The sequence below is a fragment of the Hemiscyllium ocellatum genome, chromosome 1 (genome assembly GCF_020745735.1).
Source record: "Hemiscyllium ocellatum isolate sHemOce1 chromosome 1, sHemOce1.pat.X.cur, whole genome shotgun sequence".
Lineage (NCBI taxonomy): Eukaryota > Metazoa > Chordata > Chondrichthyes > Orectolobiformes > Hemiscylliidae > Hemiscyllium > Hemiscyllium ocellatum.
Window position 1 is genome coordinate 106,551,676 of NC_083401.1, and position 19,635 is coordinate 106,571,310.

A 19,635-nucleotide genomic window follows, 5' to 3' on the forward strand; every position below is an offset into this window, starting at 1 on the left:
TTTGCTATTATCACTTCTTTCTGTGTATTATGACTTTCTGTTGAGAAAATGGGGTGTCATGATAGTTTTGGTGTCCACTGTTTGAGATGAGAATGGCATGCTATAAATAATATTGAATGAATGATCTCTGGGCACAAAGGAGATGGAAAGGTAAAATTCACTTTGCTACCCAAATTGTGATTCGTGCTCCTAATCACTGCCCAGGGACTCCTGTTGGAACATGCATACATGCAGCAGTGTAGCTCTATTAATTCTTTAAATTCACACGTGCACCTTTTTTTAATCTGTCCACAGGAGACATTGTCAGTGTGCTCATGGTATTGTGCGTTGACCCAGGCTTATTAAATAAAGTAGCTGACTTATCTTCCCTGCTTGGATTCACTGGGATCACTACTATTTCCAACTGTTCACAAAATAGAACTCAAAGAAGACTCACAGCGATAAAAGTCTCTTTAAATCATTCCAGCAGTGACCAGCATCATGGAAAGTCCACATGTCAGAGTTTTACTCCAAATTTAACAGCCTCAGGCTGGTTCTCATGCAAAGCTGACACCACGCAAAGGCAAGCACTGAATCAGGAACCTCCTCAAGGTAAAGTCAAGTTATCTATTTCCTATTTATATCATATTTACAACCTTTTGGTATGTCTTTTTGTTACTTGCAAAATGTTAAGCTACAAAAGTTCTTTTATATGTTTATATGAATCATTTTTATGTTGAAAGTTGAAATGGTAACCATCATTTTAAAAATATAGGCATTCTTTAAAAACTATGATTGCACACTGTACTTTGTTTCAAGATTAAGAATGGTTAAGGTGATATTCAAACCATTGTTTCTCAAAGTTGTAACAACATAGAAAAGAAATTAATAAAAAAGACTATTCAGTTACCAAACCTTTTCATTTTATTTTGTCCCAATATGAATTCTGTTACAAAAGAAAAATATTGTAAATGAAATCTGAAACAAAAACAGAAGATACTTAAAGTATTTAACAGGATAAGTTACACCAATGGACAGACAAACAGAATTAATCAACTACATTTTACAGGCTGGCTGCAGTGAGAAGACAAATGGGTGGACCTGTGGATTAGAATGCAAACCAACACCGGAGCTCCCCCATTCCAACCACAATCTTTGTGTGGAAAATATCAGCTGAGCTGCCAATTGAGGGCAAATGGTTGGTAATTGATGCAGAATTGAGGGTCTGATCCTCCTGCTGCTCTGATTTAATGGATGGCAGGAGGAGGCTGCGTCCAATGTGTAGCCTGGCAGTTTAACTCAGCAGGATATTGGTCAGCCTTGGGGTGGGGAGAGAACTGTCTCTTTTCTGTATGAATTGAAGCCCACCAACCCCCCTCCCCAGTTTTGATTCACACTGTGCACATTTCTCCTCTCTATGTCCTATCCAGTATGGTTCCATACTTGGAACCCTGCTGTGTTGAGATGCTGGGCTTCTTTGAATTTGGTGCATCTATGATTCCCCTTCCAATTTCCTGCAAAACAGGCAGTGGTCACCATCACTGGCGTAGACATGCTGACCTCTGTTTCCCTGGCAACTCTATGAGGCAGAAGCCTTGATTCAGATGGAGTAATGGAGTAAATTTCAGCTTCCAGACTATTAATGTCAAATTGGCTGTTAAACGTGGCATGGCAGCTGGTATTCCCTTGGTGGATACACCCTCAACCTTTTTGGATGGAGAATTGGCACTGTGTATGATTCATTTCAGCAAACACTTACAAACCTCTGCCAATTTTTTTGCAGATGGAGTGGCCTGTAACATGTTCCAGATGCCACCTAATTGGCTGCTCCTGACCTTTCAGAAACGTTATGAGGATAGGTGAGGATTAGGCCTGCCTGCACTGTCTCAAGTTGAGACCCTTCAATCTGATTGGATGGTGGTAATATTTGACACCATTGCCAATATCTGGAACTGAACAAATGTTGTTTCAAATTGTTTGTTGCCACCAATCTTCCTATGTCTACATTGTTTCTGGGCTGGTCTAATTATTCGTGGTTTCGACAGATGACAGATGAGCCTAAATAGAAGAGGCAATTTTCTGAGTTAACAAGATGTTTCATTACATGATATGGGGCTGCATTACATTTGGAGCTGGTTAGGTAGTTGGCTGGATGGCTAGTTTGCAGGATAGAGTGATGTCAACAGCATGGGTTCGGTTCCCACTGAAGTCACCATGAATGCCCTCACCCATTGCCTGAATCATGGTGACCCTCAGATTAAGCTCACCGCCAATTGTCTTTCTCCATGAGAGAGCAGACCCTTGGGACTATGGTGATTTTACCTGTGCAGTTCACATTACTAGTCAGGCAATAATGAAACATCTATGCCCTTTGGATTCTCCACTCAACTGCCTCCTTGTAAAATTGTGTGACACCATTAGATTGGATGGAGCTCAATGTTATTCACTCCTTCAAAATATTGTTATTATTAACTTCTTTTAAGCCATAATATTATGCAGCAAATGGTATTTAGTTATTCTACTGTGAAAAGTGTCACAACTAAGATTGAATGTGCTTTGACAAGACAAATTCTTTCTAGTAAGGGCTCACAACAACTGATAGGAGTGGCCTACACTCTACAGCCAAGGGATGTTTGAAAACAATTCTATTTCATATAAGCTAGATTATTTTCATTCTAAAAGAAATAGTAATCTTATTCTTATTCACAATTTGTTGACTAATGTCCTATTGTTTTTAGCTAAGTGGTTATTCCACATTATATATCATATTGTAAAAGAGAATTTTACTTGTGTTTTGGCCTTACTTGGAATAGTTAATTTTGTTAAGTCCCTAGTTCTGTGAACAGTCCATTATACATTATGGCATGCCTGTTGTCTTTAAGGACATAAATCATGTTCTTTTGCCATTTTCTTTCTTCTCAAAGGGCAAGTTGAGTTCTGCAAGTCATTCTTCATTACATTGAATTTTAAGTCCCAAATATTTCCAGTCATTATCTTCTGGCTCCTTTCCAATGCACTATCTTTTTAAAATAGAGTATATAAAGTTGAAGATCTTTTTGAAACAACCTATGTAAATTTATTGTCAGCAGCTTTGAGATCTATCCCAGTTCCTATTTCCTTCCTTCTGTTGGAATGAATGATCAACAATTCTACCCACTTTCTTTCCTGTGCGATTTGTTAAATCATCGCCTACACAATAATATCTGTCTCCATCTTGCAAAAAGCCATGTACTTGAAGTCATTAACAAATATTATTTTGAATTTGGGAAATGATCCAAGACAGCTGTTTTTATCGGGATACTATACAGCCCTAAGAACACAATCAGCTACATGATCAGAATTTTCAACTTTCATCCAGTGATGTGGTTAGTAAGCTCTAACTGTCAGAATGCACCTGATTCAGTTTTAGATGTGACGATCAGCAGGAATGGTAACTTCCAAACTCTGCAGTCATGTATGAACTTGCTGGTGTGTCAGAATTAGTGAATCCTTTCTCACACACAGAACAGGTGAAGGACCTCTATCCAGTGTGAACTTGCTAGTGTACCAATAGCTGAGACCATTGAGCACATCTCCCCCACAGATGGAGCAGGTGAATGGCTTCTTCCAAGTGTGAACTTGCTGGTGTACCTGTAGCTCCGATGACTGAGTGAATCTCTTTCCACAGACAAAACAGTGCCTTTTGCTTGTGTGAAATTGCTAATGTGGCAGCAGAGTTCTTGACTGAGTGAATCTTTCCCGCATTGGGCACAAGTGAACAGCTTCTCTCTGGTGTGTCTCTGCTGATGAATTTCCAGCAGAGATGGGTATTTGAATGCCTTTCCACAATCCCTACAATGACATGGTTTCCCTGTGGTGCTGGCGTTGTTGTCTGTGTCCAGGTTGGGTGATCAGTTCAATCTTTACCTACACACAAAGCTCAGAGCACAGGTTGAGGGAGGTGGAAATCTGGAGGGAAATCAGGAAGGCAAAAAGGGGACATGAGATAGCTTTGGCAAATACAGTTAAAGAGAGTTCAAAAGGTTTTTGCAAATACATTAAGGACAAAAGGTAACTAGGGAGAAAATAGGGCCCCTCAAAGATCAGCAAGGCGGCCATTTTGCAAAGCTGCAGGAAATGGGGGAAATACTGAATGAGTATATTGCATCAGTATTTACTGTGGAAAAGGACATGGAAGATATAGACTAGATGGTGACATCTTGAAAAATGTCCATATTACAAAGGAGGAGGTGGTGGATGTCTTGGAATTCATAAAAGTGGATAAATCCCCAGGACCTGATCAGGTGTATCCTAGAGCTCTGTGGGAAGTTAGGGAAGTGATTGCTGGGCCCCTTTCTGAGATATTTGTATCATCGATAGTCACAAATGAGGTGCTGGAAGACTGGAGGTTAGGTAATGTGTGCCACTGTTTAAGAAAAGTGGTGAGGACAAGCCAAGGAACTATAGACCAGTGAGCCTGACACCGATGGTGGGTAAGTTGTTGTTGGGAATCCAGAGGGACAGGATTTACATGTATTTGGAAAAGGAAGGATTGATTAGGGATAGTCAACATGGCTTTGTGCATAGGGAATCATGTCTCACAAACTTTGGAGAGACATGATTATTTTGAAGAAATAACAAAGAGGATTGATGAGGGCAGAGCAGTGATCTATATGTACTTCAGTAAGGCATTTGACAAGGTTCCCTATGGGAGACTGATGAGTATGGTTAGATTTCATGGAATACAGGGAGAACTCACCATATGGATACAGAAGACAGAGGGTGGTGGTGGAGGATTGTTTTTCAGACTGGAGGCCTGTGACCAGTGGAGTGCCACAAATATTGGTGTTGGGTCCTCTACTTTTCATAATTTATATAAATGATTTGGATGTGAGCATTAGAGGTACAGTTAGTAAGTTTGCAGATGACACCAAAGTTGGAGGAGTAGTAGACAACAAAGAAGGTTACCTCAGATTACAACGGGATCTTGATCAGATGGGCCAATGGACTGAGAAGTGGCAGATGGAGTTTAATTCAGATAAATGCGAGGTGCTGCATTTTGGGAAAGCAAACCTTAGCAGGATTTATACACTTAATGGTAAGGTCCTAGGGAGTGTTGCTAAACAAAGAGACCTTGGAGTGCAGGCTCATAGCTCCTTGAAAGTGGAGTCACAGGTAGATGGGATAGTGAAGAAGGCATTTGGTATGCTTTCCTTTATTGGTCAGAGTATTGAATACAGGAGTTGGGAGGTCATGTTGTGGCTGTACAGGACATTGGTTAGCCCACTATTGGAATATTGCGTGCAATTCTGGTCTCCTTCCTATCGAAAAGATGTTGTGAAACTTGAAAGGGTTCAGAAAAGATTTACAAAGATGTTGCTAAGATTGGAGGTTTTGAGCTGTAGGGAGAGGCTGTTTTCCCTGGAGTGTCGGAGGCTGAGGGTGATCTTATAGAGGTTTATAAAATCATATGGGGCATGAATAGGATAAATAGACAAGATCTTTTTCCTGTGGTGGGGGAGTCCAGAACTAGAGGGCATAGGTTTAGGGTGAGAGGTAAAAGATTAAAAAGAGACCTAAGGAGCAACTTTTTCATGTAGAGGGTGGTACGTGTATGGAACGAGCTGCCAGAAGAAGTGGTGGAGGCTGGTACAATTGCAAAATTTAAAAGGCATCTGGATGGGTATATGAACAGTAAGGGTTTGGAGAGATATGGGCGGGGCGCTGGCAGGTGTGACTCGATTGTGTTAGGATATCTGGTCGGCATAGACAAATTGGACAAAAGGATCTGTTTCCGTGCTGTACATCTCTGTGGATATGACTCTATAAGTATCCCGATGTAAGACCATAAGACCATAAGACATAGGAGTGAAAGTAAGGCCATTCAGCCCATCGAGTCCACTCCGCCATATAATCATGGCTGATGGGCATTTCAACTCCACTTACCCGCATTCTCCCCGTAGCCCTTAATTCCTTGTGACATCAAGAATTTATCAATGTCTGCCTTGAAGACATAGAACATAGAACATAGAACATAGAACAATACAGCACAGGACAGGCCCTTCGGCCCACGATGTTGTGCCGAACATTTGTCCTAGCTTAAGCACCTATCCATGTACCTATCCAATTGCCGCTTAAAGGTCACCAATGATTCTGACTCTGCCACTCCCACAGGCAGCACATTCCATGCCCCCACCACTCTCTGGGTAAAGAACCTACCCCTGACATCCCCCCTATACCTTCCACCCTTCACCTTAAATTTATGTCCCCTTGTAACACTGTGTTGTACCCGGGGAAAAAGTCTCTGACTGTCTACTCTATCTATTCCCCTGATCCTCTTATAAACCTCTATCAAGTCACCCCTCATCCTTCGCCGTTCCAATGAGAAAAGGCCTAGCTCTCTCAACCTATCCTCGTACGACCTATTCTCCATTTCAGGCAACATCCTGGTAAATCTCCTCTCCACCCTCTCCAAAGCTTCCACATCTTTCCTAAAGTGAGGGCGTCCTGACCTCGACTGCACTCCGCAGCAATGAATTCCACAGGCCCACCACTCTCTGGCTGAAGAAATGTCTCCGCATTTCTGTTCTGAATTGAGCCCCTCTAATTTTAAGGCTGTGCCCACGGGTCCTAGTCTTCCCGCCTAACGGAAACAATTTCTTAGTGTCCACCCTTTCCAAGCCATGTACTATCTTGTAAGTTTCTATTAGATCTCCCCTTAACCTTTTGAACTCCAATGAGTATAATCCCAGGATCCTCAGCCGTTCCTCGTATGTTAGACCTACCATTCCAGGGATCATCTGTGTGAATCTCCGCTGGACACGCTCCAGTGCCAGTATGTCCCTCCTGAGGTGTGGGGCCCAAAACTGTCAACAGTACTTCAAATGGTGCCTAACCAGAGCTTTATAAAGGCTCAGTAGCACATCGCTGCTTTTATATTCCAACCCTCTTGAGTTAAATGACAACATTGCATTCGCTTTCTTAATCACGGATTCAACCTGCATGTTTACCTTTAGAGAATCCTCGACTAGCACTCCCAGATCCCTTTGTACTTTGGCTTTATGAATTTTCTCACCGTTTAGAAAGTAGTCTATGCTTTTATTCTTTTTTCCAAAATGCAAGACCTCGCATTTGCTCACATTGAACTTCATCAGCCATTTCCTGGACCACTCTCCCAAACTGTCTAGGTCCTTCTGCAGCCTCAGTACTACCTGCCTGTCCACCTATCTTTGTATCATTGGCAAACTTCACTAGAATGCCCCCAGTCCCTTCATCCAGACCATTAATATATAACGTGAACAGCTGCGGCCCCAACACTGAACCCTGTGGGACACCACTTGTCACCAGCTGCCATTCCGAAAAAGAATCTCTTATCCTAATTCTTTGACTTCTGTCAGACAGCCAATTCTCAATCCATGCCAGTAGCTCACCTCAAACACCATGGGCCCTCACCTTACACAGCAGCCTCCCATGAGGCACCTTATCAAAGGCCTTTTGGAAGTCTAGATAGACCACATCCACTGGGTTTCCCTGGTCTAACCTACTTGTCACCTCTTCAAAGAATTAAGTGCAGTTGCAATGCCAAAGCATACAAGGCCAAGTGCTGGTAAATGAGATGAGATAGTTAGGTGGTTGGTTTTGACTGGCACAGACACAATGGGCCAAAGAGCTTTTTTTTTGTGGAGTAGAGATCCCTATTCTGTATTGTTAGAGTATGTAAGCAAAAGAAACACAACTCTGACAAACAATGTCTCGTACTTTAGTCAATTAATTTTTTTGTTTGTTTTTTTCACAGTTTATAGTGAATTAACTTTATTCCATAAAGCTTGATTATCTTTAGAAGTTGCATATGAGAAATTTTATAAGTGCATCTTGAAAATTTAGCTAAATTATATCCATTAACAATATTGCTGAAATATTAGCCTCTCCAGTAGTGTATGTGATGACAGCTGATAGGATAATCGGAGATGTTGCCAGTTTCTTGGCATTGCTTCACCAGAGGTGTGGTGGATGGAAATCCTGTTTTTCTGCGTCAATTGAGTTTCTGTCACACTTTTGGCAAAGCCATGTTGGTGGAGTAGAAGCAATTCCAAGGGATTTCCTTTTCAGTTTTCCTTACAGTGCTTCTTTTCTTGGCAGTCATTGAACAAAATTTCCATTTTCTTTTGATTTATCTGTGCTCATTTCTAACATGCTTTTACTTCCACACAGTATCCAAAATATTGATAATAATATCAGATAGAAGAATAATCACTGGGGTGAGTGGATTGAGGATTCACATGCTTCCATTACGTAACAGCGTTGATGCTACCTGGAGTGACAGTTCACCAAATGGGATGAAACCTAACAAGTGTTACATGGAAGTTCAACTTCAGAACTCCACTGTAGATGACCTGACAGATCAGAACAGATATCTCTGCACTGAGAAAAACTGCAACTGTGTTGTGAAGAAGGGAGTCGCTAATGATCAATGTTATAGAGGCACATCTAATTATTTGGCAATGACCATTCAAGGTAAATTGTAAAATTAGCTTGTATTCATCTTAAACTTCCTTCAGTAGATATGCATTCATAACTCGGTTTGGATAGTTCGATTCTGACCAGGTTTGGATTAAACTTAAAAAAAAACAAAATTATCAGCAGTTTTATAACTTCTCATTATAAGATAGTTTTAATTCTTTCCAGATGTACACTCTTTGATCCAACAGGATGAGCAAACATCTGCTTTTAGGCCTTTGCTGATTCCTGTCTTCAAATGATTCATTATGAGATACCCAGAGGGAGAAGCAGTTTTGCAGTTGGTTTATGATTCTCCCTTCCTTGACTTGTCTTATCGATACTGGCAAGTTTCCACTTCCAATGAGAAATGCAAGTGTAAACCTGTGTTTTTTTCTGCCTTGCACTGGAGATCTTACCCTCTCCATTACCTCCAAATAATTGACTCACTTTTTAGTACATCAACTCAGGTGAAATTATTTGAGATGGGCTAAGTTAAATGTTTTATTGTGCTCAGTTTAATTCTGTACTCCAATTCTGTTGTCCAAACTTTCCCAGTTCTGTTTAAAAGTTGATACATTTTTCTGGAGTACAAGAGAAATATGTCAGGAAGTGGCTTAGTGCTGTAGAATTTTGGATTTTCCTCCACAATAATGGAAAATAACCTTTGGCAAGAGAAATAGTGAGAATGACTGTTGCCTCTTTCTCACAACTTCACCTTTTCTTCTCCTGCCTCACTGGCACAAATTGCTGGTTTACCTTCCCTAGTTGCCTCAATAAATGAAAGGAACTGTTGCTTTCCATGTTATTACTCTCTAAGCTGCAGTTCTGTTAATTGGGACTGATTCTTGGAAGGCCAAGAATTGTGGTCCCACTTCACCACTTGGTTCTGCCTCTTCAACTGCAAGATGTTCCTTCTTAGCATATCAGCTATGTCTAATTTGGCAGTACCCTGTACTCTCACCATAGTCAATCAGTTTGTACTTCAAACCCCAAAGCTTTGAGTGCAACTTGATGCAATACTGAAAGACTGTTATATTGTCAGGGGTAGGGTCTTAAACCCCATCTGTCTTTGCAGACAGTAGCAAAAAAAAACCCATTACTTTGTTTTGAAGAAAATTGTGAAATTGTCCTTGGTGTCCTGAAGAATATTTATCTAACAATCAATATTACAAGAATAGATAATGTGGTCATTGTCACATTGCTGTTTGTGGGACTTGGCTGGGCACAGATTAGCTGCCATTTTTCCTACATTGCAACAACAACCACATTTCAAAAAGTACTCCACTGGCAGCAAAACATTTTGGGTATCCGATTGAGAAATGTGAATATGAGTCTTTCTTTTTTGTGGAATTCTTAATGGGAAACTGCTCTGGATGGTCAATAACTTCCCATCCTTCTCTAGATTGCGAATCTGAAAGGAGTCTTCAAATCCTATTTTGCCATTACCTCATTGCTGGAAGGAAAATTCAAAGTTTCTTTTCCACTGTAATAGCACTTTAAAAAGCCTTTACCCATTTTGGTGGAATAACTTTGATTTAACTGTCAATGGTGTGACACATCCAGAGCAACAGGGTAGCAATAAACAGCTAGATTTTAAGCTAACCCAAAACAAGGTTGAGGGCACATAAATTCAACTTAGAAATTCCACATAACATCCTTTACTATAGTGCCTAAAACTGGAATGGATTATGCTTGGCACAATCTTTCATGAACATATCAAAGCCCTCAGTGGTAATACAAATAAATAACAAATAAGTAAGAATAAATAATAAATCAAATAATAATCAAAGTAATTATCTAATAACCTAAATATAAAAATAATACCAATGAAGGTACTTTCCTAATGTTTGCAAAAAGACACATGAAATCCCTGTCCTTGACATTGTTGAAATTTTGTGGGGATCAGGAGATGTGTCAAGTGATCCATCCACCCTTGGTCCTGTTGTGGAAAATTAACAACCATGTAAGTCCCTCATTTTATCACTGCCAGTACTTTAAACAAAATGGGAAGAGGCAACACCATGGAGCTCTGCTTCATTACATTCCTGTATTTCGAGACATATTATTAGATTAATGGACAGAAGACCTCAAATTTTAACTCCAAGACACGTGCCGAATGTTGAGCTGTTTTTGTTGCGTTTTACTATCAAAACTGACTTGCTAAATTATCACATGTGAACATAGAAATACCAGACATCAAAAGATCATAGTTTATTGGTTCAACTGCTACTCTCTGGCAGTTGCACATACTTTAAGTGAAGCATGCACTCACTGGAGCCAGGATATTGACACAATTGTGCAACTCTTCCTTGAAGCTTTAATCAGCCTGGCTGGTGCTCTGCAACTATGAAAATGGAGAGCATAGAACTGCCATCTCGTTGACGAAGCTTCAGGCCATTCCACATCCAACAATCTGCTCTGAAAACTCCACTTCAATTTTGAGAGTTGTAACAATTTCCACTACAGGAGCTGAGACATTTCAGAATGTTCTAAAACAACCCACAACATTCCAAATCCAATGACACAACAGTATTGTTATAAACATTTTTATTGAAAACCTTTTAAAACCTTTTGCAAAACATTTATATACAAAGAAAAAGAGTAACATCATCAAAACAGAAAAAAGGCAGTACAAAAAAGGCCATGACAAGGTACCATTATTAATAAACAACTTACTATTCTATCAGAACAAACACATCTACTTAAACTAAACTATAGACGTACTAAATAAATACTAACTTAAATTATATTAAAGTAATTTAAATTAAATAATATCTCACTACTATATTCTATCTCACTCATCACACCTCCACTGAGGCTCCCATCCCTGGGCGTACCATCTACAGTATCCGTTCTCTTCTCGCCCCAGTCTCCTCCCCCTGGGGCCCAACAGAAACCATGATTCCCATGGCTATACCACAGCCCTAATTAATATTGCTGATAAGTCAGTGTCAATATAATTTAAAAAGGGCTTCCATATCTTGTAAAACTGTTTCATTTTGTGGTGCATGATATTTGTGAGGTAGTCTTGCTCCATCACCAGCCTACACCATTCCATAAGACCTGGTGGCTTTTCTGATGTCCAGTTCACCAGAATGTTCTTCCTCACACAGTGGGTATGAATATTACACAATCTCTTCCTGTGTTTCCCCAGAGAGGGCAAATTTGGCAACCCCAAAGAAGAAATACTGGATCCACATTAATTTCAATCCCCAAGATGTCCTTTAGCTCCCTTACTATAGCACTCCAGTATCTCTGGATCTTACAACATGACCAGTAGCAGTGTGTAAGAGTGCCTGTACTAATTTTACATTTGGGATACCATGATGATACTCCTCTCTTGAACTTAGCTAGCCTCTCTGACGCCATATGAGCCCTGTGTAAGGTCTTCAATTGCATGGCCTGCGCTCTGTTACATACTGAGATTTTCCTTACGTTTCCCCATAGGTTTTCCCATACCTCCGATGAAATATCCTCTCCTAAATCTCAATTCCACATCCTACAGAGTCCTCCCATGTCCCCCAGGGTGCGACCTTTCTGTAAATGATATAAAGTACTGAGTGAAAGAGCACCCATACAGCAGAGTACTCTTTTCTCCATGTCTGATTTAAAACACTGAACCAGGAGTATAGTCTTCCTCTGTATATAGTCCCTTATCTGGAAATATTGGAAAAGGTCCCTAAAAGACGATCCATACTTCTGACTTAACTGACTAAATGACATCAGGACCTCCCCCTCAAATAAGTCTCCCAGACAGGAGATTCCCTTATTCTCCCATGACATAAAGCCGGAGTCCATTGCCCCAGGTTTAAATCCTTGGGCTCCCACCAATGGGGTAAATAGCGAAGTCTTAGATCAATTGCCCTCTTCTTGCCTCATTATCCTCCAGGTTTTTACAGTATTTAAAATAATTGGGATCTTACAAGGCTGGGTCACAGACTTTATCTTATCCATAAATAATACATTAATTAAAGAACATCTCGATTGCGAGGCTTCAATATCAAGCCAAATCAATTCCGAATTCCCCTGTACCCAGTCACCAATATATGTTTACAGGGCGCTTATTTGGTATTTCTTCAAATCTGGAAGATCCACCCTTCCCTCACACTGCAGAAGCTGCAATTTAATGAATTTAATTAGAGGATACCTGTGGCACCAAATACAGGATCCCAACCAACCACTGATCCTCCCTAACACTTGTCTAGGGAACAACAACGGGTGCATTCTCATGGGATACAACAGGCGGGAAGAACATTCATTTTAATCAGGGCTATTTGGCCCAACCATGACAATGGTAACCCTCCCACTGCTGCAAATTCTGTTTTATCCTCTCTAGTAGTTGTGCATAGTTAGCTTTATATAGCGGGTGGAAGGAAGGGGTAATAAAAATGCCCAAATACAAAAGAAAACCTTTTGATGACATTAAACGGGAACTGCATTCCATCCTTCAGATTAGGCACCTCCAATAACACCCCTACCGGCCTAGCTTCCGATTTGTAAAATTGATCCTGTAACCCGAGAAACCGTCCTATGAATTAATTGTTTGGATCAGTCGAGGGACAGACTTCTCTGGATTGTTTCCAACAGTTTCCAAAATGAATGAACAAGAACATAGCAAATGGAATACAATGTAAATAATTGTGAAGTTATCCACTTTGGGAGAAACAAAAAGCAAAAGGTATATTTTTCGAATGGTGAGAGGTTGGGAGTTTTGATTTCCAAAGGGACCTGAGTAGCTTTGTTCATGAGTCACTGAACGCTAGCTTGCAGGTGTAATCATCAACAATGATCAATGGAATATTGACCTTTATTGCAAGGAAATTTGAATAAAGAAATAAGTATGTCTTGCTCCAACATACAGAGCATTGGTGAGACAATATTCGGGGTGTTATATACGATAATAGTCTCATTACCTAAGGAAGGATATACATGCCATAGAGGAAATGCAAATGAAGGTTCACCAGACTAATCCTTGGAATGATTGAATTGTCTTAGGAGAGACCAAGGGAACTGAACATTGTAGTCTCTGGAATTTCGAAGAACAGATGATCTTATTCAAATTTTCAAAATCATTTCAAGGCATGACTAAGCAGATGTAAATAGTGTTTCCCCTAGCTGGTGATTCTACAGCCAATAGTCAAAATCTCAGTATAAGGGTAGGCCATTTAAGACTGAGATGAGTAGGAATGTCTTCACCTCAGATTCATTTCAGGTAGGTCTTTGGAATTATTTATTTCAGAGGGACCTGGAAGCCCAATCATTGAGCATGTTCAAGATAGAAATAAACAAATTTCTTGACAATAATGATACCAAGGGATGTGGAGGTAGTGGTATTGAGGTAAATAACCAGTCATGATCTAATTGACTGGCAAAGCAGGCTCAATGGGCTGAATGACCCACTCCGTACGTACGTTCCCATGACAATTCTGGCTGGAATTATCCAGTTACAGTTGGAACTAAAAGGATAGCGCAAATTGTGAGCAGCCAAATATTTCATATTGGATATTATCAGCGACCATTATTGAGAATTGCAACATTCGCATTACATCAGCAAGCCCTGTTTAACAGTTCTGAAATGCAATGGCTAAAACATTTATGAGATGATGGATTATGTTTGATAACTTAAGACGTGTAAGAGAAAATGAGGATTACAGATGCTGGAGATCAGAATCAGAAAGTATGGTGTTGGAGAAGTACAGCTGGTCAGGCAGCATCCAGGGAGCAATAGACTCGATGTTTCGAGTATAAGCTCTTCATCGGGGTTTGGGCGGGGGTGGGAGTGTGGGAGTGATGTCTGAAGGGGGGCTGAGAGATAAATGGGATGTGGGTGGGGCTGGGGGGAAGATAGCTAGAATGTGATAGGTAGATGAAGGGGCGGGATGATGGTGATAAGTCAGAGTGGAGGGTGGAGCGGATAGTTGAGAAGGAAGATGGACAGGTAGGACAGATCATGAGGGCAGTGCTGAGTTGGAGTTTGGATCTGGGATAAGGTGGGGGGAGGGGAGATGAGGGAACTGGTGAAATCAACATTGATCTCATGTGGTTGGAGAGTTTCAAGGTGGAGGATGAGGCGCTCTTCCTCCAGGTGTTGGGTGACTCGAATTTGGCGGTGGAGGAGGCCCGGGACTTGCATCTCCTGGGCAGAGTAGGAGGGAATTGAAGATGGCCTGTTCCACATACCTGAGCTGTAAAATGTGTTGCTGGAAAAGCGCAGCAGGTCAGGCATCATCAAAGGAGCAGGAGAATTGACATTTCGGGCATAAGCCCTTCTTCAAGAATCATTCTGTTGCTCCTTTGATGCTGCCTGACCTGCTGCGCTTTTCCAGCCACACATTTTTCAGCTCTGATCTCCAGCATCTGCAGTCCTCACTTTCTCCTGTTCCACATACCCGACAGGCAGGCATAGCTGGTGCCCATGCGGGTGCCTACGGCTACCCCTTTGATCTGAAGGAAGTAGCAGGATTAGAAGGAGAAATTGTTGAGGGCAAGGATTTGTTCAGCCAATCGAATGGAAGGGCACTGTTGGGTCAGCGAGAGAGGAAGACATGGAGGGCTTAGAGGCCTACAACATGGCGGATAGACATGTACAGGGACTGGACGTCCATGGTGAAGATGAGGAATTGGGGACTGGGGAAATCAACAGACATGGAGGAGGTGGAGGGCATGGATGGTGTCTTAAATGTTTGTGGGTGAATCCTGGACCAAGGGGACAGGACAGTGTCAAGGTATGCAGAGATAGGTTTGGTGGGACAGTCAGTCTTGTGAATTTTGGGTAAGAGATAGAACCAGGTGGTGCGGGATTCCTGGACTATGAGGTTGGAAGCTGTGAATGGGAGATGCCCTGATGTAATGAGGTTGTGGATGGTCTGGGAGATGATAGTTTGGTGATGGGAGGTGAGGTCATGGTCAAGAGGGGAGTAGGAGAAAGTGAGTTTGTGCCTGGCTTCAGCAGTGTACAGGTCAGTGCGCCAAACTACCATGGTGCCCCTCATGTCGGCTGGTTTGATGATGAGGTTGGGGTTGGAGCGGAGCGAGTGAAGAACTGCGTTTTGTGAGAATTTGGAGTGGGTGAGGGGGGATTGATTGGATGAGGTGGTCAATATCATGGCCACAGTTGGAGATGAAGACATTGAGGACAGGTAACAGACCAGCATGGGGTGTCTAAGTGGATAGAGTGTGTTGGCAGTGGGAGAAAGAGTCCTCGGAGAATAAGTGGGAGTCCTGTTGAAGAAGGTAAGCATGGAGGCAGAGAGGGTGGATACAATGCATCACCCTCTGCTATTTCCTCCATCTACAATCAGACCTCACCACCAAAGGTATATTTCCCTCCCTAGCCCTATCTGTGTTCCACAGAGACCATTCCCTCCATGACTCTCTTGTTAGGTCCACACCCACCACAAACCCACCCTCCGCTCCTGGCACCTTCCCTTGCCACCGCATGAGGTAGAAAATCTGTGTCCACACCTCCCCCCTCACCTCTATCTAAGGTCCCAAAGAATCCTTCCACATCCAGAAGAGATATTTCCTGCACCTCCAAACACTTCATCTGCTGTGTCCGTTGCTCTCGATGTCATCTCCTCTACATCGGGGAGAAAGGATGACAACTTGCAGAATGTTTCAGAGAACATCTCCGGGACACGCACCAATAAACCCCAGCGTCCTGTGACCAAGCACTTCAACTCCCCCTTCCACTCCATCAAGGACATGCAAGTCCTAGGCCTCCTTCACAGCCAAATCCTAGCCACCTGACACCTGGAGGAAGAGCACCTCTTCTTCCGCATGCAACACTCCAACCACATGGGATCAATGCCAATTTCACCAGTTTCCTGATCTCCCCTCCCTATACCTTATCAAATCCTCCCACTCAGCACTGCCCTCTTGAACTGTCCTATTTGTCTATCTTGCTTCCCACCTATCTGTTCCACCCTCCACTCTGAACTATCACTATCACTCTCCACCTTCATCTACCTATCGTATTCCCAGCTACCTTCCACCAGCCACAATCTCCTCCCATTTATCTCTCAGCCCCTTGGGCCTCCCACACTTTCCTGATGAAGAGGTTATGCTCGAAATGTCGATTCTCCTGCTCCTCAGATGCTGCTTGACCAGTTGTGCTTTTCAAGCACCACACTTTTGACTCTAAACTTAAGATATGTGCCACATTATAGGAAATATGCAAATACATTGGAGTTTACTAGAATTGTTCCAGGAATGAGAAACTTCAGATATGAGGATAGATTAAAGTTGGGACTGTTCTCCCTGACAGAAGAAGGTTGAGAGGAGATCTGCTGAATGAGGCTTACATACTCATGAATGGGCTTGAGAGGCTGTTTCTGCTTGTAAAAGAAATGAGAATGAGAGCTTATAGAGTCCAGGTTTTGTGCAAATGAAGCAAGGGTGATGACAGAAACTAACGTTTTCACACAATGAGTAGTTAGAGTATAGAAAGCACTGCCTGGAAATGTGGAGGAGGCGGATTCAGTTGAGTCATTCAAGAGGGATTAAATGATTATTTAGACAGAAATGGCATGCAGCGATATGGGGAGAAGGCAAGAGAATTGCAGAAGATAATAGAGATGGTGCTGGCACAAAAAGTTGAATGGCCTCCTGTGCCGAAATTATTCTATGGTTCTGTGATTTGGCTCATTGACATGAATGACATGACTTCATAAAAATGTAGAATTCCTTGACCATAATGAATAGATGATGTGAATTGGATTTTGCCTGGCATCAACTTTCATGAACAAATTCAAGCCCCTAGGTGTAATGAGACTAAATACGAAATCTAATACTAGTCAAGGTACTTTCCTAACGTGTGGAAAAGACCCAGATTTCACAAATAGTGCTGATTTAAATAAAAGACGTTTCCAGGACTTTTGCACCTGCTTAAAAGAGTACATGGAGTTCACCAGATTATTAACATAGTCTATTTATTGTATGATTTTGCAGTACTCAATTCTGTCAGTAATGATTATTAACCTTTGTTTTGTATGACTTATAATAACTTGTAATGACTTTGTATGAATTATAAATAATGAATTTATAAGTGTTTCGTGTCTACCTTGCAAGTAGTAGAATGGTAAGTTACTTGGAATAAGTTCATAATTGAAAGGTGCCTCCTTTGCATGTATTTATCATAAATTCAGTGTTTGCGATTCAAATTGAAATGCAACTGGAGCATCTAAGTGTTCAGGCCGAACCCACAAAGTGTCCCAATCTGGGAAGGAGACTTCCATTGACATCCAGTGCAAACATTCGGAGTGTTTACATGCCCCGCTCTGATTTGAGTGAGCCCTTCTGGTTGATGTAATATTGAACTTTCAAATTTGAACGATGCAGATCCATTGTATGTATTCACTTCTCACTCACCAAAGAACAAATTTTCAGTTGGGAGAGGGGATAAAACTGATGTTATTTAAAGGTCTGGGAACTCAACCTGCAAGGGATTTAGAGCGACTTCCAAAATTGAAAGTCTCTGCAAATACAGTGGAGTGTTTGTATCGGAGTTATCATGAACTCTCAAATTTGGAAGACACCATTGCTGCAGTCTTATAGAGAGGGCAGAGGACGAGGTAACCTGTCTTCCCAGACACTCCAGCAAATAGTGAGAACTACACTGCCTCTGAAAAGACAGCAGAACAAGGAGATGATGCGGAGACTACTAGAAGAGAGCAATCTCTGCACAATATTTTGTGCTAAGTTGTAACTAGAGTCCTTCATGTTCCTTGACCATAATGGGACGTTGCTGAAAAATGTGTTGCTGGAAAAGCGCAGCAGGTCAGGCAGCATCAAAGGAGCAGGAGAATTGACGTTTTGGGCATAAGCCCTTCTTCAGGAATCTTTTCGGGCTTATGCCCGAAACGTCGATTCTCCTGCTCCTTTGATGCTGCCTGACCTGCTGCGCTTTTCCAGCAACACATTTTTCAGCTCTGATCCCCAGCATCTGCAGTCCTCACTTTCTCCATAATGGGACGTTATCTGGCAGAAAATTCACTAACCAATTTGATTTAGATGCCTATCAGCATCTTCTGTATGCTAGCCCATCGGGTTACTCATTTAAATTCTCTACAGTAGTGCTGACACACAGGCTATCTAAAATATCTGCAGCTCACTCATCCCTGGAATAGTCATTATGTATGGTTTTCAATTCTGCAAAAGCAGGGCAGAAAATTAGTGATTGAGTTGCGTGATGTTTAGGGATGAATAACTAGAGGAAGGGAAAGGCAGTGGAACTGGGTGCATTGCTGGCATCATTGGAATATGTATAAGAATGACATCAACTATCATGATGATAAGCAAGAGTGCAGTTTGTGAAGGTTTGATTGGTAAGTGATGGGGTGTGATACATTGTGCAGTGTAAGGCTGGTGCAGACATTCATAGGTGATAGCTCTTGAAGATGCATTCACTGAGGTTCATCATCCACATGAGGCCATTAGATTTCTTGTGACACTACTGCCAGGTCCTTAGGCAACAGTGACCACAGTCAGAGAAAAGTTGTAGCTCAGTCTGAAACTAGTATATTATATCTAAACATGGGCAATTATGAAGGTATGAGAAGGAATTTGACTATAGGGTTCGTTAACAGATAGGCAATGTCTAGTATTTAAATAATTAATCATGTATGTTCTTTGAAAATTGGCTTGTTTAAGGCAAAAAATATACAACACGAAAAGTGAGACAGCCATTGCTAATGTGGCAGGTTAAAGATAATATCAGATTTTAAGGAGGAGACTTATAAAATTGTCAATAAAATACAGGCCTGAGAATTGGGACAATTTTATAATTCAGCATAAAGAAGACCAAGAAATTGACAAAGAAACAGAATAGTACATGAACGCAAAATAGAAAGAAACATAAATACAGGTCGTACAACCTTCTAAAGTTATGTTAAAAAAGAGATAAGCATAGAAAAATGTGGGTCAATGTAATAGAAAATAGAGAAATGACAGAGAATCTAAATAAATAATTTGTCTATCTTTGCAGAGGAAGACACAAGAAAGCTTCCATAGATAATTAATATCGATAGGTCTGGTGGGAGTGTGGAACTGAAAAAAAATTAGTTTTGTTAAAAAATAGTATTACAGAAATTAATGGCTGAAATTTGACAAATTCCTTGAACTAGTTGTCCTTCACCTGAAAGCACCTGAAGAAAAGATGGTTTCAGAACGAGTTGATGC

The 19,635-nt window shown here is 41.4% G+C and overlaps 1 protein-coding gene across 1 annotated transcript in view; it reads left to right on the forward strand.

Annotated features, from left to right (window-relative positions):
- The window catches only part of LOC132816074 (uncharacterized), a 92,825-nt gene that overhangs the window by 24,956 nt on the left and 48,234 nt on the right, over positions 1 to 19,635 (forward strand). The window contains exons 2-3 of the mRNA XM_060825545.1: positions 295 to 591; positions 8,170 to 8,472. Coding sequence (XP_060681528.1) covers positions 295 to 591; positions 8,170 to 8,472 — 600 coding nt within the window. The remainder of the gene's footprint in view (positions 1 to 294; positions 592 to 8,169; positions 8,473 to 19,635) is intronic.